Raw genomic sequence first — 23501 nt, forward strand, 5'->3', positions numbered from 1 at the left:
CCCAGTATTTAGAAGGCTGAGACAGGAGTATCACAGGCTTGAGGCTAGCCTCAGTAATTAGTGTGTCCTTCTAAACCTTAGTGAGACCCTGTTTCAAAATAAAAAGGGCTGGGAATGTAGTTCAGAGGTAGAATACCTTGGATTCAATCCCCAGTATAAATATATTTTAAAGCCGGGTGTGGTGGTGCACGCTTGTAATCCCAGCATTCAGGAGGCTGAGACTGGAGGATCACAGTTTGCAGACAGCCTCAGCTACTTAGGCCCTTTGCAACTCAGTGAGATCCGGTTTCAAACTAAAGAATAAAAATAGGGCAGGGGATGTAGCTCAGAGGTAGAATGCCTGGGTTCTATCCCAAGACCCGAAAAAAAAAATATATATATATATATAAATATATATATATATATATTTTTTTTTTTTTAAAGTCATTCTGTCTAGGACAGTCTCAGCTACTTAGTGAGGCTCTTTGCAACTCAGTGAGACCCTGTTTCAAAGATAAAGGATAAAAAATAAGGCTTGGGGGTGTAGCTTGGAGGCAGAATACCCCTGGGTTCCATCCCCAATACCACACAAACACACACACACACACACACACACACACACACGTCATTCTGTCTAGATTCCAAAATCATATTGACATCTTTCCAGTTCTCTTTATCCTTATAGGATTATGACTTCAAGACAAAATAAAATTAATTATTGTTTAAGTGAGGCTTCAAAAGGAGAGGAAGTAAATCTAAATTTACTTCTGAGATCTGTACTGGAGATGTTCTACCATTCCTTTAGTAAATCTTTTATACTAAATTAACTGAGAAGAGTAGTCTTCACTTATGTGCTGGAAATATCTGAAGCAACGTCCTTCTGGCCAGGTCTGAAACAAGCCCATAGAGCATATAACTCAAGGAGAGAGATGGGATTGCAGTTGAGGACAGGTGGGGTCCTTGGCTTACTTGACAGAAAAGAATTTTAGCATGGGCCGGGCAGAGACATAGACAGACTGATTTAGGAAAGAAAAAAAACAAAAAAACAAAAAAACACACACACACACACAAAAAAACACCCATTCCAGGGAGAATGCGGGCATCTCCAGAGGGAGACAGGCTCTTTTTTCTTTTTTTCCAGGTCTGGGGATGGAGCCCAGGGTCATTTGACCTCGGAGCTACACCTCCTGCCCTGTTCTTTTATTCTTTATTTTGAAACCGGGTCTCACTGAGTTGCAGAGGGCCTCACTAAGTAGCTGAGGCTGACCGCGAACCGCGATCCTTCGGTCTCAGCCTCCCGAATGCTGGGGTTACAAGCGTGCGCCACCACGCCCAACTCTAAGCTAGTTTTTAATGCTTGAATATGCGAAGCCTGAGAGCTTATTAAAACTTTTATATGAAGAATTCCCCAAACACATTTTGAAGAAACTTATTTTTCTGTGAGCCTGGTAACCTACTGCTTAAATGACTGTGTATTAAAAGTGAGCTTGTGCTTTTCCTCCTGACCCCTTCCTTGCCTCCCAGTTATTTCCTAGTCCTGCATGTCTCCCTTCCTTTTGTTTTTCTCTTGTTGTTTATTTCCATGTTGTCTGTTGGTCTTGGAGATTGACTCTAAGGATGTTCTACCTCCAAGCTATATCCCCGGGACTTTTTATTTTGAAACAGGATCTCCCTAAGTGGCTGAGGCTGGCCTCAAACCTGCGATCCTCCTGCTTCAGCCTCCCAGGCAGTGGGAGCACAGGCATGCACCAGCAGTAGCTTCTTCTGTTGTCTGGTTCCAAGGCTGCCTCTTGCCTGCCCTGACTGTCCTGCCCCTAGTATACTGCAAATCTGCACGGAGTCCAACAGGCCTCAGAAGGAGGGAGGGGTTTTGCTTGGGTGAATTACCACATCCGGGAGAACCATCCAGCAGTGTTTTCTTAAGACTTGGAGAATTGGAGTCTGTACATTTAGGGAGAGGAGAGAAAAAAAAAGTAAAACCATTTACTAGGCAAGCTCCCCAAAGAAAGGCCCTGCATAAATCTCCAAAAGGTGAAACTGGGTGAATACCCCCTGGGGTAAGTCTTGGGTGGGGGCAGAAGAGCAGCCTCAGGAGCCGGCCTGTGGGGAGGTGTCAGGGAGAGGCAGCCAGGTGGCAGTGCTGGGCTCCTGAGTACGCCCAGTCCTGGCCTTTCCTGCCTCTTTCCTACCTAACTCCTGGGGCTGTGGCCTGGCAGTGGGTAAACCAGGACTGGGCTCTGCTGATGGGAGCAGGGGTGCACAGCTATCATCCCAATGCCTGGGAGGCTGAGATAGGAGAATTGTAGATTGGAGGCCAGCCTCGGCAATTTAATAAGACTCTCAGCAACTTAGTGAGACCCTCTTTCAAAATAAAAAAATAAAAAGAAAGCCAGGCGTGGTGGCACATGCTTGTAATCCCTGCACTTGGGAGGCGGAGACAGGAGGATCGCACAGGTTCGAAGCCAGCCGCCCTGGCTTAAGAGACCCTGTTTCAAATATAAAATAGGTCTGGGAGTGTAGCCTGGAGGTAGAAGAGCTTCTAGGAACCCCAGTACCACCAAAAAAAAGAAGAAAAAAAAAGAATTGGGAGTGTAGTTTGTTTGGAGGTAGAATGCCCCTGGATCCCATCCTCGGAGCCCCCAACACACACACACACACACACACACACACACACACACACACACAAGCATTTTTTCTTATTATTTTATATTCGTGTCCCTTAACTTCACAATTACCTAACACATTCTTCTCCTCTCCCTTTGTTTCCGACTTTATTGATCTTTACTTTTTAGTTAATTCCAGTTCTTCCAAATTCACGCAGCGCCACTCAGTGTTCCAAGCTCGCCAGGGTCCTGGCTCGGCCTCTCTTCCTGGGCTCGCAGGTCCGGCTTCACCAGAGGCAAGAGCAGCCGCACAGGGCTTCTCCTGGGTCCTTCACCGCAGCATGTCTCGGGGTGGGGCAGGACGGGAGTAGAGGAAGCATGAAAAATGCTCATTGGAAAGAAAAGGAACTGCCTGCAAAGAGGGGGCTGCATCGCTGAAGGGCCTCCCCCAGGACACCCGAAACCCTCATCTACCAACATCTCTGACAAGGACTGTAATTTAGAACATCGATACATTTGACGTTCTTGCCAAAGTGGCATTTATTAACCCGTATCTCACGCAATAAAAGGGCAGAGTTACAAACTCAAATTTGCTCTGGGATTATATCTCTTAACATCTGTTGGCTCCCGGATCCTGGGTTACATTATTCTTATTTTCAGGTTAAACATTACCACCAATAAAAACAGAACGAAAAGGGAGTGGGGGAACCCACGCAAGGAGGATGTTTTGATCCCTCACAGGTACGCAGGAATCTTAGAAAACAGAAGACAACAGGAAGCTGCCATATTGCAAAAGACCCCCGTCCTTCAACTCCACCATGAGCCAAATGAGGAAGAAAAAATTCCTCAGATGGAGAAGCTGAAAAATGACCTGAAACAGTCCCAGAAGGAAGGCAGCCAACCTGGATGCTGGTAAACGCTGCTGCTGGTATTTCCTTGTTTTTTAGAATAATGTTTTCCTCTACAAAGATCTTGTGGGTTCAACCTAAGCTAACGAGTCTTCATGCTAAACATTATCGTGTTACTTGCATACTTTGAGTGGTTTACTTTTATATTCTAAAAAGTAATATAATACTATAAAAAGGTTAACAGAAAAATCCTTAATTTCCTTTCACTATAACACAAAAGATCCTTTTTTTCTCGACACAGTTGAGGGGGGTGGAGTCTCTGCTTTGGTGGCATTTGAGCAGAGATCTAAATAAGATTTCATTCAGATGGCTGATTAGCCATCAGGAATGAAGAGTGAACGTTTGTGGGGAAAACGTAGCTGTAAGTGCCAAGGCCCCAGGTGAAACTGAGCGCAGAGTGTTTGGGGGTGAGCCAAGGGGTCAGGAATATGGATGCAGACCGAGAGATGGGGAGAGAAAATAAGTAGCAGAAATCAGAAAGGAAGAGCCGGTCGAGGTGGCGCACGCTTGTACTCCCGCATTTGAGAGGCTGAGACAGGAGGATCGCGGTTCAAGGACAGCCTCAGCTACTACTTAGTGAGGCCCTCTGCAACTCAGTGAGATGCTGTTTCAAAATAAAGAATTAAAATTGGGTGGGGTGTCGCTCAGAGGTAGAATGCCCCTGCGTTTCATCCCCAGTACTGCAAAGAAAGAAAGAAAGAAAGAAAGAAAGAAAGAAAGAAAGAAAGAGAGAGAGAAAGAAAGCAAGCTAGGGCTAGATAGGCATCCTTTGTGCAGTTGTAATAATTTGCAAGTCCCTCTTGAGCTTACATGGAGCCATGATGCCATTTTGGGAACATAGTGTGGTGTGTGTGTGTGTTACCAGGAATAGAACCCAGGGGCTTTCTACCTCTGGGCTATACTCCCAGACCTATTTTATACTTTATTTGGATACAGGGTCTCACTGAGTTGCTGAGAGCCTCACTAAGTAGCTGAGGCTGGCTTCGAACCCGTGCGATCCTCCTGTCTCAGCCTCCCAAGCGCGGGGATTACAAGCGTGCGCCACCACGCCCGGCTGGAACATATTCTTATTTTCCTCAATTCCTGCTACATGATGTTCGTATGCATAATGGCATAGTTGCTATTCCATTACGTATACATGTCATAATTAACGACCTTCCTTCCTCCCTCCCTCCCTTCCTTTCTTTCTTTTCTTTCTTCTTTTTCCCCCAGTAAATATTCTTGGCTTTCACTCTCCCCTATTCTCTGTTTCACTATATGTCAGCTGTTTTTTCTTTTTTCTTTCTTTATTATTATTATTATTATTATTTTTTTTTTTTTTTGGTGGTACTGGGGTTCCTGGAAGCCCTTCTACCTCCGGGCTGCACTCCCAGACCTATTTTTACATTTTTATTTGGAAACAGGGTCTCCTAAGCCAGCGCACGCGGCTGGCTTCGAACCTGCGCGATCCTCCTGTCTCTGCCTCCCAAGCGCGGGGATTACAAGTGTGCGCCACCACGCCCAGTTACATTTTGTTTTATTTTATTTTTTGTGGTACTGGGTGTGGAACCCAGGGGTTTTCTACCTCTGAGCTACAACCCCAGACCTATTTTATACTTTGTTTGGAAACAGGGTCTCAGTAAGTTGCTGAGAGCCTCACTAAGTAGCTGAGGCTGGCTTCGAACCTACGCGATCCTCCTCTCTCTGCCTCCCAAGCGCGGGGATTACAAGCGTGCGCCACCACACCCGGCTGTTTTTTCTTTTTTAGTACAAATTCCCAGAACAGAGATTACAAATTCAAGGGTTATAAGAATACACATTGCCAAATATCTCTCCAAAGTCATGCATCAGGTGCAATGTCACCTATGCATTATCAAATTAAATGTGTGTTTGGAACACTTAAAACTTTAATGCAAGCTGGGCGTGGTGGCTCACGCTTGTAATCCCAGTACCTGGGAGGCTGAGGCGGGAGGATTGCGGTTCAAGGCCTGCCTCAGCTATTTAGTGAGACCCTGTTTCAAAATAAAGAATAAGAAATAGGGCTGGGGGTATAGCTTAGAGGTAGAATGCCCCTGGGTTCCATCCTCAATAACGCAACAAACAAACAAACAAACAAACAAAAAAACTTCAATGCAAATGTACACAAAATTAAGAAAAAAAGTACAAGAAGTCCCATCATCACCCGTCTTTAACACTTTTCAACACATCAAATACCAAAATAATATGATCTTACTAGTACATAGATTGAATGTATTTCAGCATTTTTTTGGTAAAGAGAAAGTTAATGTCTACTGTTAAAAGGAGACCATCTCGAGCCGGGTATGGTGGCGCACGCTTGTAATCCCCGCGCTTGGGAGGCTGAGGCAGGAGGATCACACAGGTTCGAAGCCAGCCTCAGCTACTGAGTGAGGCTCTCAGCAACTTAGTGAGACCCTGTTTTCAAATAAAGCATAAAATAAGTCTGGCAATATAGCCCGGAGGTAGAGAAGCCACTTGATTCCACCCCCAGTACCACAAAAAATATATATATAAATATAAAAAAATATAAAAATATAAAAAAGGAGACCATCTCTATCAGAAAGTTGCTCATATTTGTTCTAAAGTGTGTCTTGGAACTTCAGGAGAGTGGTTGATGGAGACCTGCAACCATGCTTAAGGTGACAGGGCAAGCCAAGCAGGTGGTCACCTGTGCTGGGGACACTTGGCTCCGTTCCCATTTCTAACTCTGCGGTCCCTGGAGTCACGTCGCTGGCTCCTCCTCTGGTGCCGCCGCCTGGCTGGCAGGGTCCTTGCTTGGGCTTCCAGGCTGCTCCCGCCCGGAGGGCTCCTCCTCGCCACACAGCACACGGTTCCCTCCCGTGCCAGAACCCTTTACTGCATCTCTCTTGCCTTGGAGAGAAAGTGCTCTCCCAAGCACAGATTTCACAGACTGGCTGGTATCTCCTCATGACCTCCGCCTCCCCCGGCCCCACCCCAGCCCTGCGTTCACTCCTACTCTCGATTTCCTGAACTGGCCGTGTTCCCGCAAGCAGTTTCCTGTGCCCAGAAAGACCTTCCGTCCTCAGCCTCCCTCCTGTCACCCACCTGGCCAATGCCCACTTATCCTTTCTGTGGTACTGGAGACTGAACCTGGGGGCGTTCTACCTCCAAGCAACACCACCAGCCCTGTTTATTTTTTTTTTATTTTGAAACAAGGTCCCACTAAGTTGCCGAGACTGACCTCAAACCTGCAATCCTCCTGCCTCAGCCTCCCAAGTACTGGGATAGCAGCCGTGTACCACCACGCCTGCCCCACTCATCTTTCAAGTGCAATTCTTATACCATTTTCTCTTGGGAGCATCCCAGGAGCCAGCCACCATGCCAGGCATCACCACACCTGCGGTGCCCATGTTGTCAGGGGTGCGACCTGCCCTCGCCCTTGTCACCGGCTTTCCCGTCTCAGCAGAGGCAGCTCTTTGAACACAGGGATGCGTTATCTTGGTTCCCTGAACAGCTGCACTCAGGTTACCAATGTGCACTAACGTCTCATGAAAGCGCTGGAGTGGGTCTTAAACAACAGAGACCAACCCTGCCAGATTGAAGTTGGAAAGGAGCTTGTGTGTGTGTGTGTGTGTGTGTGTGTGTGTGTGTGTGTGTGTGTATGGAGGGGGTACTGGGGATTGAACCCAGAGGCATTTTACCTCTACGGTACACTCCCAGCCCTTTTTTATATTTTTTGTTCTAAAACAGGGTGTCACTAGGTTGCTGAGTCTTGTTAAGTTGCTGAGGCTGGTCTTGAACCTGCAGCCTCCCAAGAAAGGAACTTATTCAGAACACACTGCTGAGCTCACAGTACCACCTGGAGAACCGAGAGCTAAAGCAGCCAGGGCTCAAAGCCCTCCACAGAGCTGCTCCCGTGTGAGCTACGCTCTCTCCACAGAACTCCTGTCTTCCGCCTGAGCTCATCTGTTTAACATACTGAGCCAAACCTAAGGCTGACCCAGACCTAAGAGACCCTTTGCAGCTGAGCATGGTGGTGCATGCCTGTATCCCAGTTCTTGGGAGGCTGAGGCAGGAGAATCACAGGTTCAAGAGCAGCCTTGGCAATTTAGCCAGACCTGTTTCACAATAAAAAATAAAAATAAGCCGGAGATGGTGGTGCACGTTTATAATCCCAGCATTTGGGAGGCTGAGGCTGGAGGATGGCGCTTTGCAGACAGCCTCAGCTACTTAGCGAGGTCCTCTGCAACTCAGTGAGACCCGGTTTCAAAATAAAGAATAAAAAAAAAAAAATAGGGCAAGGGGTGTAGCTCGGAGGTAGAATGCCCCTGGCTTCCACCCCCAGACCCACAAAATAAATAAATAAATAAATAAATAAATAAATAAATAAATAAATAAATAAAATATAAAAATAATTCTGTTCTTTATGGCTGAGTAAAATACAAAGGCTGTGGGTATAGCTTGACAGTAAAATGTTCCTGGGTTCATTTCCCAGTGTCACAAAAAATAAATAAATAAAAATAAGAAACAATTTTTTTTTAATTTAAAGAAAAGAGAGATACTTTGCAAAAAAGTTTCATAGATTAAAACAAAAATAGAAATACATGGTCAGTAAAGAGACATGTAAGGATCTCAGAAGTCAATGGAAGATAGAGACGAGGATCTCGGGTTCACAGCCAGCGTCGGCTACTTAGCGAGGCCCTCCGCAACTTAGTGAGACCCTGTTTCAAAATAAAGAATTAAAAATTGGGCTGAGGGTATAGCTCAGAGGTAGAATGATCCTGGGTTCTATCCTCAGTACTGCAAAACAAACAAACAAACAAAAACCAAATTAAATAGATGAGGAGGAAAGATATTTGCCAAAGCTATGTAGCCTGGGTATGAATGCTGTCTAGACCCGAGCAGGACAATTCAGCTCCACCAGTGCTCAGCACACGAGTTAGGCTTCTGAAGCTCCCCACGGGTGTAAGCCTTTGCCCAGACTGTTCTGTCTGTCTGTCCTACCACTCACGAATCCTCACGCTTCCTCTAAGTTCCAGCTAGGCGTTACTTCTTATTTGAAGTCATTCTCAACCCGTCTAATCAGAGTGGACTCCAGCCCTGAGGTGAGCTGCCCGTGGAGGCTGGAGGCCCGCAGCCCGCGGCCCCGGCGCCAGGGCGCCATCGCGTAGAACCAGACGGCCGAGAAGAGCCATGGAGAGAAGCAGAGTTCTGAGACACCAGATCAGACTAGGCCAGCCTCTGCCAGGAAACACCGAAAAGAGGTCTCTGCCCTCTCCTTATCTGCCTAAAAAGAAAGGACATGAATTTGCCTTGTGATGAGTCTCCTTCCCATCCTGTCCTTTATCGCCGGTAATAGAGACAGCACTGAGATGAGCGGCATAAACAGACCCTACCAAGTGGCCCTGTCTACCCCACCTTCGCCCTCCCACAGTTTGCCCACCCTTAGAAGTCCAGCCCTCTTTTCCCTTCACTAGTCACTTCTCTGCAATCTGTCACTCTTTGTTAGGATGGTATATAATTCTCCAAGTGCAACTACTTCTTTATTTTTTCACTTTTTTTGGGGGGTGGGGAGAATGTGTCCTAGAGATTGAACCTGGGAGGGTTTTCACTTTTTTTTTCCTGTGAGGTCCCTATGAAAGGTAAGCATATTAACATAAATGTTATGCTTTGTTTCTGTTAATCTATTATCAGTTTAATTCACAGGATCCTACTATAGAACCTAGGAGGGGAAGGGAACAATCCCCTTCTTTTACAGTCACCACCGCATAGATGGTACTTAATGCAAGCACCTGAAGTGCCTTTTGCCTCCTCTCAGGGTCCCTCAAGTCCCTGCTCGTCTTCCTACCTCTCCAGTTCTTTCTCCTTAGTTTCCTTTGTCGTTCATTTTCTACCTCTGGTGGAAGAGACCTTAGCGTTTTGCTATCTATTTATTTACTCATTTTTGGTACTGAGGATGGAGTCTACCTCCAAGCTCTACCCCAGCTCTTTTTAATTTTTATTTCACAACAGGGTCTCCCTATGTGGCCAAGGCTGCCCTCCAACATGCGGTCCTCCTGTCTCAGTCTCCCAAGGCTGGATAACAGGTGTGCACCACCATGCCCAGCTGAGCGTGTCCTCTCCCACCCTCTCCCAGCGTGGGGAGCCTCACAGCAGGACTTGCTAGGAGGACTGTCTGCCATCTCCGCAGGTTTCCCAGGCCTTTTCCCTGCCCTGGCACGTGTCCCCTCACTCCCTCTAGAACATTCCCTCCTTTCTTTCTTTCTTTCTTTCTTTCTTTCTTTCTTTCTTTCTTTCCTTCTTTTTTTATTTTGCAGGTCTGGGGATGGAACCCAGGGGCATTTGACCTCTGAGCTATCCCCCCTGCCCTATTTTTTATTCTTTATTTTGAAACAGGGTTTCACTAAGTTACAGAGGGCCTCACTTTGTAGCTAAGGCTGTCCGAGGTCCCGAATGCTGGCATTATGTTGGTGCCTGGCCAACATTTCCCACCTTTCTGCATCTTCTCCCTAGGGCTGCTTTTGAAATTCAGAATATTTATTTATTTATTTATTTATTTATTTATTTATTTATTGGTGGTACTGGGGTTCCTGGAAACCCTTCTACCTCCGGGCTACCCTTCCAGACCTATTTTTTTTTAATATATTTTTACTTGGAAACAGGGTCTTTTAAGCCAGCAAGGCTGGCTTCTAACCAGCACAATCCTCCTGCCTCCTAAGCGCGGGGATTACAAGAGTGCGTCACCATGCCTGGCCTCTCTTCATTTATAGAGAAATTGAAATCTTTATACTGAATTCCTTTGGGTATGTTTTTGTAAATTAAAAAATTTATCGTCATGCTTTGCTAAATAAAACGTTCTGCAATCTGGATCCTTTCCCTGGAGAATTGATGGATTTTAAAATATACTTTCTCAGCCGGACATGGTGGTGCACGCTTGTAATCCCAGCACTTGCTGAGACAGGAGGGTTCCAGGTTTGCATCCAGCCTCAACTACTTAGTGAGACCCTCTGCAAATTAGTGAGACTCTGTTTCCAAATAAAGAATAAAAAATAGAGCTAGGTAGAATGCCCCTGGGTTCAATCCCCAATGCTAAAAAAAAAAAATAATAAAAAAATATGCAGGCCAGATTGAAAGGTAAAATGGGGGTGGTGCTGCCCCCTTCTGGTGAAATGTGGCAACATCAGTCATCCTAAGAAAAATGTGCTCCAGTAGTGGGTTTCTCAACAAAAACAGCAAGTCATATCCCACTGTGGATGAGAAGTGTTTCATTGTCCTTCTGATCTTTTAGTCCAAGATTATTACTGTTATAGTCTGCTATCCTTGTTTTGGCACTGGAGAACAAACCCAGGGGCATTCTACCTCTGAGGTATACCCACTGCCCTCTTTATGTTCTTAATTTGGAAACAGGGTCTCACTATGTTGCTAAGGCTGGCCTTGCACTTTAGATCCTGCTGTCTCAGCCTCCCAAGTGTTAGGATTACAAGTGTTTGCCACCACACCCAACTTTATTTTTTATTTTATCTGTTTGTTTATTTATTCATTTATTTATTTTTGCAGTACTGGGGATGGAACCTAGGGCTATTCTACCTCCAGGCAATACCTCAAGCCCTTTTTTAAAAAAAATTCTTTATTTTGAAACCGGGTCTCACTGAGTTGCAAAGGGCCTCACTAAGTAGCTGAGGCTGTCTGCAAACCGAGATCTTCCGGTCTCAGCCTTCAAAATGCTGGGATTACAAGCGTGCGCAAACCACGCCCGGCTTTTATTGTTTTATTTTGAAACAGGGCTTCACTAAGTTGCTGAAGATGTCGCTAAATTGCTGAGGCTGCCCTCAAACCTGAGATTGTCCTGTGTCTATCTTCCAAGTACTAGGACTATAGGTGTTTACCACCATTACTTAGCTTCTACTCAACTGTCTTTTCATTTTCACTGACACCAATGTATTTCTCCTGAACTAAGTGGTTTTATACCTTTTTGTCAGGATTACTAAAATATCACTGCACATTCAGAGCTTATAATTTCTACTTGGCTTTCACCATACTTTTTCTTTACATGTTTAGAATTATACACTGTCTAGCCAGGCTTGGTGGTACATACCTGTAATCCCAATACCTAGGATGCTGAGACAGGAGACTCACAGGTTTGTGATCAGCTTCAACAACTTAGTGAGACTCTAGCCAACGTATTGTGATCCTGCCTCCAAACAAAACAAAACAAAACAAAGGAAAACAAAACATTTTCACTTTAACAAACCCACTTTAAAGTCTCTATCAGTCCATGCATATTCATTTGTCCTTACAAAAGTATGATGCATTTTGTATGTGTCTTAATACTGACGCATGCAAATAGAAAAAGAACTGGTATGCATTAAGCACTTAATAAGACTATAGCCTTTTGTTATATACAGTGATATCTGTTACAATGGTGTTATTGCAGGGAGCGTGGTAAGGTGTCATGCCAGCAGTCCCTCACAGAGGACAGACGAGGCCTTTTGAAGTCATTCTCCTGCAGGTGAGACGCACGTGAGCTCCCCCTGGCTCCACTCTCTCTGGATTTGTTTGCAAACTGAATGGTCCAGAAACTGACCTGCGAGGGTTTTCTGGCTCCCCTGTGGCCACATGACGCTCACTGATGGCGATTTCAATCCTTCTCCTCCTTCTTCACCCTCTTGGTTTCCAGAAGCAAATCACCTGCGCTTCCCCCCTGATTTGAGTTGCTTCAGCAGTGGTACATGTGTTCTGAAAACAGTGAGCGTGTCCAACGCTGGGCTCAGCTGCCAGGGAACACGACTCGGCCTCCATGCTGAGAAACCAGGGCGGCCAGTGGTCCGGCCTGCCCCTGGACTGGCTCCTCCCTGCGGCTGAGGAGCCACGGTCCTGTCACTCATCCTGTCATGGCCATTTCTCTTTAATGCATCCGTCACTGACAGCACATCTTCTCTATTCTTATATAGCTAAGCCTCTTGGTTCAGAAATGGATCTGGGCTCCAAGCTGGAGGAAAATGATCAGTTCCTGCAGAAGCTGGGCAAAAGGGACGTCGACAAGTGTCTAGACTTGAACAGCTGTGGATTAACAACCACCGACGTGAGGGCAATGGGTCTGTATGCAGTTAACCTTGTACAGAGGAATGCATGGCCTTTACCCTGAGATGGGCAGGCAAACGTGACTTACCTGGCAAGCCAAAGCGGCTGAGCCGTTCTGGAAAACCTCAGAAAGAGCAGCTCCCCACTATTTATTAAAAAACCATAATAAGTGGCTTGATCCTTCTTTAGAATTCAAAGATTTGAGCTGAGCTTAGGAAACTGATGCATTTGTTTTTCCTGAGCAATTTTACCCATCTAGTGATTTCCTCTTGCTCCTTAGAAAACATCTGTTCTTGCAGACGCTATCAACTCGTGGAACTCATCCATAAAATGAAGCCCTGCAGTACGTAGGAGGCTGAGACTGGAAGACCCCAGGTTTAAGGCCAGCCTCAGCAACTTAGTGAGACCATGTTTCAAAATACAAAATAGGGATGGAGGAGCCGGGTGTGGTGGCGCATGCTTGTAATCCCAGTATTTGGGGCCTAAGACAGGAAAAATTGCCAGTTCTCAGCCAGCCTCAGCTACTTAGTGAGGCCCTCTGCAACTTAGTGAGACCTTGTTTCAAAATACAGAATGAAAAATAGGTCTGGGGGTATAGCTCAGAGATAGAATGTCCCTGAATTCAATCCCCAGTACCACACACATACACACAAAATAATAATAATAATAAAATAACACAGGGATGAAGATGTAGCTCAGAGGTAGAACACTCCAGTACCACAAGCAAAATAAAAACTGAGTCCTACTGGGGATTTAAAAGAGTTTGGGGTTGTTTTTTATTGTGGAATGAATAGCGTAACTTCCAACAACTATTCCTTATACCTTTTATTTATTTTTATTTTATTGTATTGTGGTACTGGGGATAGAACCTAGGAATATTCTACCTCTGAGCTACACCCACAGCCTTACTTTTTATTCTTTATTTCGTTGTTGTTGTTGTTGTTGTTGTTGTTGTTGGTGGTGGTGGTGGTGTGTGTGTGTGTGTGTGTGTGTGTGTGTGTTACTGAGGATGGAACCCAGGGGCTTTTGTACCTCTGTGCTATACTCCCAGACCTATTTTATACTTTATTTGGAAACAGGGTCTCACTAAGTTGCTGAGAGCCTCACTAAGTAGCTGAGGCTGGCTTCCAGCCTGTGTGATCCTCCTGTCTCAGCCTCCCAAGCACAGGATTACAAGGGTGCTCTACCACGCCCGGCTTTATTCTTTATTTTGAAACAGGGTCTCACTGAGTTTCAAAGGTCCTCACTAAGTAGTTGGCTACAAACCGCAATCATCCTGTCTTAGCCTCCCAAATCCTGGGATTACAAGTGTGCACCACCATGCCCAGACTTCTTTACATCTTTTATAAACAAAAATATACCTACTAGTAAAAAAAAAAAAAAAATACCTCTGTGGCTGCGTGGTTGTGAAGACCCCTCCCCACGCCATTTATTTCACTCTCTTTTTCTCCATTACCTTAAAACAAACCTTTAATCAGATTGCATATGTCTGCAAATAGGAGGTGTCAACAAACTGCATCTTTTATGTGTGTGAGGTGGGATGGGTAAGGGGGATTGAACTCAGAGGCATTCTACCTCCAAACTACACCCCTAGACCTTTTTTTATTTTTTGTTTTGAAATAGGGTCTCACTAAGTTGCTAAGGCTGGTCTTGAACCTGTGATCCTCCTGTCTCAGCCTCCCAAATACTGGGATTACAGATAACAAACTTCATTCTGAGTGAGGTGGTCTCTCACTGTTTCTTTGTTCGGTTTGGTCTGAATGTCTTAGAAACTGGTTAATTGATGAACAGTTGAAACCTACTCACAGGTGTGGAGGCTGGGACGTTCACGGCATTGTGATTTGCTGTAATGAGGCCTCTTCCAGTTTGTAGATGGCACCTTGAAGCTACGTCCTCACATGACAGAAGGAGCGAACAAGCTCTCTGAAGCCTCTTTTATGAAGGCACTCGTCCCATTTATGAGCCCTCTACTCTCAGGACTTAATTATCCTCTGAAGGCCTCTTAGGACTATTACATTGGGAATTAGGTTTCAACACATGCATGGAAGTGGGGTGTGGGAATGTTCAGCTCATAGTGGTATTATAATCAAAATCCAGGATAGTTCTCTGTTTTACTTTTAATTATGTATTTGTTTGGTACTGGATATTGAACCCAAGGGCACTCTACCACTGAGTTATACACCCAGTCTTTTTTATCTTTTGTTTTGAAAGGGTCTCACTAAGTTGCTGAGGCTGGCCTCAAACCTGTGATCCTCTGGTCTCAGCCTCACAGGTACTGGCATTACAGGTGCACCATGGCACACCATTAGGATACTCTCAAACAGGAGTATCACAGGTTTGAAGACAGCCCCAGCAATGGAGTGAGACTGTCAACAACTTAGTGAGAGCCTGTTTCAAAACAAACAAAAATATTTTTTTAAAGGACAGGGGTATAGTTTGGAGGTGAAATACCTCTATGTTCAATCCCTAGCAACACACACACACACACACACACACACACACACACACACACACACACACGAGTTGTAAGCCTGTGGTTCTCAGAGCCTGTGGTCAGTGACTTGCACATCTCCTAAAAATGCGATCCTGAGTCCAACCCAAACCTGCTGAGTCAAACCAATCTCAGAGGGGCCTCAGAGTTCTGTTTTTAACAACCCAGCAGGGGTTCTGGTTGGAGCTGATTCGGACTGGCCCATGTTCTGTGGATGGTCATAACAGGAAGATTTGATTTTCTTTATAAATTAAAACAATTGGAGTAAAAGGTTATGAGACAATTAGATGCTAATGCTTGAAAAGCAAGTGTAGCAGGGCGTGGTGGTGCACACTTATAATCCCAGTACTCGGGAGCCTAAGACAGCAGGATAGCAGCCTCAGCAACTTAGTGAGACCCTGTTTCAAAATAAAGAATTAAAAAATAGGGCTGGGAGTATAGCTTTAAGGTAGAATGCCTCTAGGTTCAATCCCCAATTCTGCAAATAAATAAATAAATAAATAAATAAATAAATAAAATAAAAAAGGAAAGAAAAGAAAAAGAAAGCCAGGCATGGTGGCACACACTTGTAATCAATCCTGCGCTTGGGAGGCTGAGACAGGAGGATCGCACAGGTTCAAAGCCAGCCTCAGCTACTTAGTGAGGCTCTCAGTAATTGAGTGAGACCCTGTTTCCAAATAAAATATAGAAATAGGTTTGGGAGTAGAGCCCAGAGGTAGAAAGCCCCTGGGGGTTCCACCCCTCGTACCACCAAAAAGAAAAACAAAAAAAGATTTATTTATTTATTTATGGTACTAGGGATGGAATACAGGGACCTTCTACCTCCAGGCTATTCTCCCAGACCTATTTCTATATTTTATTTGGAAACAGGGTGTCACTAAGTTGCTGAGAGCTTCACTAAGTAGCTGAGGCTGGCTTTGAACCTGTGTGATCCTCCTGTCTCAGCCTCCCAAGTGCTGGGATTATAAGTGTGCGCCACCGTGCCCGGCTAAAAACAAGTATATTTAATAGCATTTTACTCTTTAAAATATTTTGATGGTGGTGAGTATGCTGCAATTGTCGAAGTGCTTTGCATCTAATAGAAAGAAAGTTGTTCACCAGACCCATGTTTCAGAATTTTGAAGGGCCTGGAACTTGCTGGGTCTAAACTACAGAAGCCCAACGTGCTGCTTCTAACCCTGCCACCATTTAACATCCAGAGATTTCAACCAGGGGTTGCGGCATACACTTGTAATCCCAGTGCTTGGGAGCCTGAGAAGAGGATCACGGGTTCGCGGCCTGCCTCAGCTCCTTAGTGAGCCTGTCTGCAACTTAGTGAGATCCTGTTTCAAAATAAAGAATAAAAACTAGGGCTGCAGCTATAGCTTGGAGGTAGAAGGCCCTGGGTTCAATCCCCAGTACTGAAGAGGGGGAAAAAATCCCAGAGATGCAGAAATGCTTGTCTCCTCCAGCATTTCGTGTCCTGTTGATTCAGGAGATAAATGTGCTCTTTGAGAATTGTTTCTGTAGATAGCAAGTTAATTTTTTTTTTTGTACCAGGGATTAAACCTAGGGGTATTCTACCTCTGAGCTACACCCCAGCCCCTATTTTATTTTTTATTTTTGAAACAGGGTGTTAGGAAATAGAGGGATATATTTTTTAACACACATGCTGGGTGTGGTGGCACACGCTTGTAATCCCAGCATTTGGGAGGCTGAGCCATAAGGATTGTGGTTAATGGGCAGCCTCAGCTACTACTTAGAGACCCTGTTTCAAAATAAAGAATAAAAAATAGGGCTGGAGATAAAGCTCAGAGGTAGAAGGAACACACAGCTCAATAAAGCAGACCTAGTTTATTTGGAATAAAGCCTGGAAGGAAAACTGAATCAGAAAGAGTGTCCACAGGAGTCAGAAGCCCCTTCCTTACAGATTAAGGGATTTTAAGGGGTGTAATACCAGCGCCTGGGAGGCTGAGACAGGAGGATCGCACAGGTTCAAAGCCAGCCTCAGCTACTTAGTGAGGCTCTCAGCAACTTAGTGAGACCCTATTTCCAAATAAATTATAAAATAGGTCTGACTGTGTAGCCTGAAGGTAGAAAGCCTCTGGGTTCCATCCCCAGCACCACGGAGAAGAGAGAGAGAGAGAGAGAGAGAGAGAGAGAGAGAGAGAGAGAGAGAGAGAGAGAGAGAGTTGGTTTTGCTCTCAGCCTTCTCTGGCCAGGCCTCATAGTACCCACACAGGGTCTCACCAGGTCAATGAGAGTCTCACTACTTGCTGAGGGTATCCTCAAACCTGTGATCCTCCTGTTTCAGACTCCCAAATATCAGGATTTCAGGTGTGTGCCACCATGCCCAGCTGTACATTCACATTTTTTTTTTTGCGGGTCTCCCAGCCCTTCAGCCCAAGGATCCCACAGGTAAGAGGTGTCAGGGGGTGTGCAAAATAAGAGAACAAGGTACACATCGTAGTCACCATGGCAGCAGCAGCAAAAGTAAAATTACTACAGCCAGGTTCAGCCACAAGAAAAGAGATGTTGTGGAGTCTTCAGCAAACCCACTGGGTTTTCAGGGTACAGTTGTTTGGTAGAAATGAAAAACAACCCCAAAAATATGAAAGCTAAGTGTTACAGTTTCTCCAGTTCCACAGCCAAGAGATCCCTGCTTTGCTGAAAGTCAACAAGTCTGTGGCCATGCACAGCTATGCCCTGAGCATGTAGGCCAGAATTCTTTTTTTTTTTTCATGTTTTTATTGATGCATTCATACATCTTCATGGGATGCATGATGGTGGAGACATACATGCACACATCAGTCAGCCCTACCCAATTCCCACGCTCAGTCCCTCCCCCGTGCCCTTCTCGTGTTTGGCTTGGTGACTGATATTGATATGTTTTTTAAGTACGTCATGTTCATTAGAGAGTTTCCCTCTTCCCCCTCCCATCCCTATTTGCCCATCTATAGTGTCTCCTTCTTTGTCTAGAGTTCCTCCTATGACCCCTTTTCTCCCTAGCTTTCGCATATTAGGGAGAGCATCCGATTTCTTGGTTTTTGTGACTGATTAATCTCACTTAGCATAATGTCCTCCAGTTCCATCCATTTCCCTGTAAATGATGTAATTGTGTTTTTCTTTATGGCTGAGTAAAATTCCATTGTGTACATATCCCACAGTTTTGTAATCCATTCATCCGTTGATGGGCATCTTTAGGCCAGGAATTCTGTTGACTACAAGTCACAAACCACACATACAAATCTGCATTTTCGTCTGTTCACTTCCAGTTGCTTTGCTGCCTTTGCTCCCAAACCTGGAGGAACTGGATATTTCCTGGAATGACTTTGTAGGTGGGACCCTTCACTCCATCACTCAGCAAATGCACGTGACCAGCAAGTTAAAAATCCTGCGGCTGGGTAGTTGCAGACTTACCACTGAGGATGTTCAAGCACTAGGTATGATGAATGTCCCATAAGAGGCGGCTTCCCGCTTGGGTGTGATAGCACAATCTGTAATCCCCATCCCAGTACTTGGGAGGCGGAGACAGGAGGATCCCAAGTGTGAGGGCAGCAACTTATCATGACCCTGTTTCAAAATAAAAACTAGAAAGGACTGGGGGTATAGCTCAGAGGTAGAATGCCCCTGGGTTCAATCTTTAGTATCCCCCCCACCCAGAAAAAAGGGAGAGAGAAAAAGGGTTAGTTTCCCTGGAAGTAGCATTGTAGTTCACCCCCAAGAGCACACAATTTCTGTTACTGTGTGGCGATCCTGGTCAAGGGCACCAAGTGGTGCAGTGCTGGGCTGCGCACTTGGAAAACCGCTCAAGAGCCAAGCAACCCTGTACTGAGCACTGTTCTAACCCCTGTGGGCACGGAAGGCAACGAGGCTGACCCAGTTCCACTTGCACGAAGTTTAAATAAGGTCAGGGTCATGCTGGTTCACCGCAGGGCACAGTTACCTCTTCTATAAAACAGAGGAGTTGGAGCAGGTAATATTTAAGATATTTCCTTCCTTCCTTCCCTGTGTATATGTATGTGTTACTGGGGTTGGAACCCAGGGGAATTCTACCCCGGAGCTAAACTCCCAGGTCTATTTCATTCTTTTATTTTGAATCAGTATTACATTAAGATGCTGAAGGCTCACTGTGTTGCCAGGCTAGTCTCAAATCTATGATCCTCCTGTCTCAGCTTCTCAAGTACTGGGATTACAAGTGTGCACCACTATGCCAGCTATTTAAGATATTTTCAAAATTCACAATAATACTTTCTCTTCTATTTTCCTACACACACACACACACACACACACACACACACACACATATATATATATATACATAAAACTTGATCAAAACAAGATTTTAACCCAAAGTAAGTAGAACTTGAGCCTCGATTAAGTTAGGTAATATGATATACATTGGATAAAATCTATATAAAGCCATACTACTTACCTGACTGCTTTGCTAAAATGATTGCTTATTTACTAAATGTCATGAATACTTTTTATTCTTTTGGTCTGAAGCTTCCTATTTTGGTGACTTACTTTGAGTGTTCACATCTCTTTAAAGATTTCTGTTAACACAATTCTTTTGTGTATGTGTGTGGTACTGGGGATTGATTCCAGGGTCATTCTACCTCTGAGGTACACCCAGGCCTATTTTATTTTTTTATTTTGAAACAGGGTCTCACTAAATTGCAGAAGGTCTCACTAAGTTGCTGAGGCTGGCCACAAACCTGTAGTCCTCTTGTCTCAGCCTCCTAAGTGCTGGGATTATGGGCAAATGCCACCACACCCAGCTTATTAACACAATTTTTTTTTTTTTTTGGTAGTACTGGGGATGGAACCCAGGGGCATTCTACCTCCAGGCTATACCCCAAGTCCTACTTTTTATTCTTAATTTTGAAACAGGGCCTCACTCAGTAGCTGAGGCTGTCCTTGAACTGCGATCCTCCGGTCTCAGCCTCCCAAATGCTGGGATTACAAGTGTGTGCCCCCAGGCCTGGCTCCTGTTAACACAATTGTTGCCAGTTGTCTTCTCTTGTTAGTCTCTGGTAGCTGGGGGCCAGCTGATGTCCCTGGCTACCCTTTCTACAGCTGAGGACAAACATTATATATCTCAGAGTTGGCCAGATCTTCATTCAAATTCTAGCTCCATTTGTAAACATGAACAAATAATTTAATCTTTCTGAAATTCATATTTGTTGGTTTGTTTTCTGCAATAGCGAGGATTGAACCCAGGGGCACTCTACTAAGGTCTCACTAAGTTTGCAGAGAGCCTCACTAAGTAGCTGAGGCTGGCCAAGAACTTGCAATCCTCCTGTCTCCGCCTCCAAGGTACTGGGATTATAAGTGTGCCACCACTCCTGGCCCTCAGACTTTTTAAAACTAATAAATGAGCTGGCGCATGCTTGTAATCCCAGTTCTTGGGAGGCTGAGACAGGAGGATCTGGATTCACAGCCACCCTCAGCTACTTAGTGAGGCCCTCCACAACTAAGTGAGACCCTGTTTCAAAATAAAGAAAAAAAATCGGGGTGGTGGTATAGCCTGGAGGTAGAATGCCCTTGGGTTCAATCCCCAGCAACACACACACACACACACACACACACACACACACACACACACACACCCTTCAGAAATGGGCATATCTCTCTAAAAAAAAGTGTAAGAATTAGATAATTTCTGAAAAGTGCCTACTGTGGCCTGGCACATAGCAGGTGCTCAGTAACTGCTAGTTCCTTCCTCCACATTCTTATTCTTCCACTCAAACCACCTTTCTGTGGGATACCTGAGCAAGGTAGCCAGCCCCACCAGTTAGTAGCTGGTTATTACGCAGCATTCTCAAATTTCACATACCATAACTTAGATGTGAAAGACGAATTTGTTTTCTGTGATTCGCCTGATCATTTTCATGATCCTTCAACCTTAGGAAGTCAGAAGTGGGATTTCTGCCCCGGGATCCATGTCCACCTTATCTGGTCCAGGAGCGCCTCTGCACTGGTCACTCAGAATCTCCCAGGCTCCGCCCTCCACCAGAGCTGTCCTCTTTGGAAGAGCTTCTGCATCCTCCCGTAGGGAGGGGCTTGCTTATCACGCACACTCTGTCCTTCTTACTTGGCCTTAATGGCAAATGGGGTATAGGAAGAATAAGTGGTCTCTTGATAACACAAGTCTGGAGGCATTTTGAAACTGTTACCCTTCTTATAATTGCTTAGTGCTAGATGGCTCTCCAGTACCAGGTCCACTGCAGACAAAACTAATCAATCATCACTCTTTCTCTCTGACCCTGGAGGACACTTGGGATACAGAAAGGCGCCCCAGGCTGACTGGCAGTGGCCCGCCAGATGACGCCGGTCCAGTCCTGGCGTCATAACTCCTAGAGAATATGCGTTTCAGCAAGGAGCTCCTGGACTTCAAAGCCCTCGCCCTTGGAATGAAGGCGCCCTGGGAAAGGCCCAGCCCCGTGCCCACAGTGGGAGCAAGGCTTCTGGACAAAGGGGTCTGCCCAGTGCCCTTGATTGCTTGGTGTGAAGATTGACACTGCACGTGGCGGAAGTGCGTTTCCCTCGTGTGTATCCTGCGTCGAGGACTGATCTCCCTTCCCCATTCCATATATATGTTGTACTGACTTTGAAATGAATTTCTTAATTTTCTTAGTAGCGATCCATTGAATTTTCGGGCTATTTCGTTATAGGAGAAGCACTTGAAATGATACCTGAACTTGAAGAGCTAAATTTGTCCTGGAATAGTGAAGTGGGAGGAAACTTGCCTTTGATTCTCCAGAAATTCCCCACAGGGAGCAAGATACAAATGCTGGAGCTGGTGGACTGTGCCCTCACTCCAGAAGATGGGGCCTTTGTGGGTAAGTGGAATTTGGAAGCATCCTTCCCAGGAAAAAATGTGAAGAGACCCACAAGTCATAGCTTGGGAATCTAAGTTTGCTATTTTTTCTTACCCTGTGTTTACTTATATATTTGGCACTCAGGGGCATTATACCTCTGAGCTCTACCCCCAGCCTTTCTCTTTTAAATTTTGAAACAGGATCTTGCAACTTAGCAAGACCTTAAAGGTCCTGCTGAAGCTGACCTTAAACCTGAGATCCCGCCAGGCGTGATGGCTCATGCTTGTAATCCCAGCGCTTGGGAGGCTGAGGCAGGGGGATCGTGCAGGTTCGAAGCCGGCCTCAGCTGGTTTAAGAGACCCTGTTTCCAAATAAAATATAAAATAGGTCTGGGAGTGTAGTCCAGAGGTAGAAGAGTCCCTGGATTCCATTCCCAGTACCACACACACACAAAAACCCTGAGATCCTCCTATTTCAGCCTCCCAAGTATTGGGATGACAGGTGTGTGCCACCACATGGGGCTTCTTACACTGTATGTAAAGGGGAGCTCACTCCATCCCCAGATCACAGGAAGTTGAGTTCCCTCTCTGCTTGGCCTGGACTTCACGCCTTCTCACAGTGTTGCTCCTCTTGTGTGGCTCTCTGCCTTCCAGGCCAGCTGCTCCCTAGCCTGCAAAGTCTTCGCGTGCTTGACCTGTCCATGAACAGAAGCATCGGCAGCAGTCTATACAGCATTGCTCAGGGACTGAAATGCACCTCCCAGCTGAGAGCACTAAAGTTGCACTTGTGTGGATTATCACAAACGAGCATCAGAATACTGGGTGAGTTAGCAATGGCTGAACTTAAGATTTATGTACATGTAATACTAAACATCACATATCATCAATATGTATGACATATAGTATATATATTTAAAAGTCAATAAGAAATACCACAAAATATAAAGTGTCTGTCAGCAGATGGTGGACGGCTCAAGAAACTGTGGTCTGTACATACAAGGGAATGCTACTCAGCCATAAAGAACAAAGTCATGTCCTCTGCAGAAACAGGGAGAGAACCAGAGGATGTTATGCTAAGTGAGTGAGGCTCTTTGCAACTCAGTGAGATCCTGTTTCAAAGTAGAAAATTTTTAAAAAGTAGGGCAAAGGATGTAGCTCAAAGGTATAATGTCCCTGGGTTCCATCCCCAGTACCACAAAAAATATTTATGATTATGATTATGATTATTATGATTATTATGTGTGTGTTTTACTGGGGATGGAACCAGGGACATTTTACCTCTGAGCTACACCCTTAGCCCTATATTTTTTGTCCTTTATTTTGAAACAAGGTGTCAAAGCCGGGCATGGTACCCAGGGAGAGATCTTAGGTCATTGGGGCGCACCCTCAAAGGGACTGTGGGGCTGAGTGTGGTGGCACACGTCTGTAATCCCAGTACTTGGGAGGCTAACACAGGACAATTGCAGATTTAAGGCCAGCCTCAGCAACTTATCAAGAATCTGTTTCAAAATAAAAAATAAAAATGGCTAGAGATCAGCTAGACTCAGAAAGTCAACAGCCGCCGGGCATGGTGGTGCACACTTGTAATCCTAGCATTTGGGAGGCTGAGACAAGAGAATCAAAGGTTCACAGCCAGCCTCCAATACTCACTGAGAGTGAGGCTCTCTGCAACTCAGTGA

At 45.2% G+C, this 23501-nt stretch overlaps 1 protein-coding gene across 1 annotated transcript in view; it reads left to right on the top strand.

Annotated features, from left to right (window-relative positions):
• Positions 1-12404: 12404 nt before the first annotated feature.
• The window catches only part of LRRC31 (leucine rich repeat containing 31), a gene marked incomplete at its 3' end in the record, with an annotated part of 29772 nt that continues 18675 nt past the window's right edge, over positions 12405-23501 (top strand). The window contains exons 1-4 of the mRNA XM_080695634.1: positions 12405-12543; positions 18275-18442; positions 21677-21844; positions 22477-22644. Coding sequence (XP_080551760.1) covers positions 12420-12543; positions 18275-18442; positions 21677-21844; positions 22477-22644 — 628 coding nt within the window. The 5' untranslated portion in view covers positions 12405-12419. The remainder of the gene's footprint in view (positions 12544-18274; positions 18443-21676; positions 21845-22476; positions 22645-23501) is intronic.

Source organism: Muscardinus avellanarius, assembly GCF_963383645.1.
Source record: "Muscardinus avellanarius genome assembly, chromosome: 5".
Lineage (NCBI taxonomy): Eukaryota > Metazoa > Chordata > Mammalia > Rodentia > Gliridae > Muscardinus > Muscardinus avellanarius.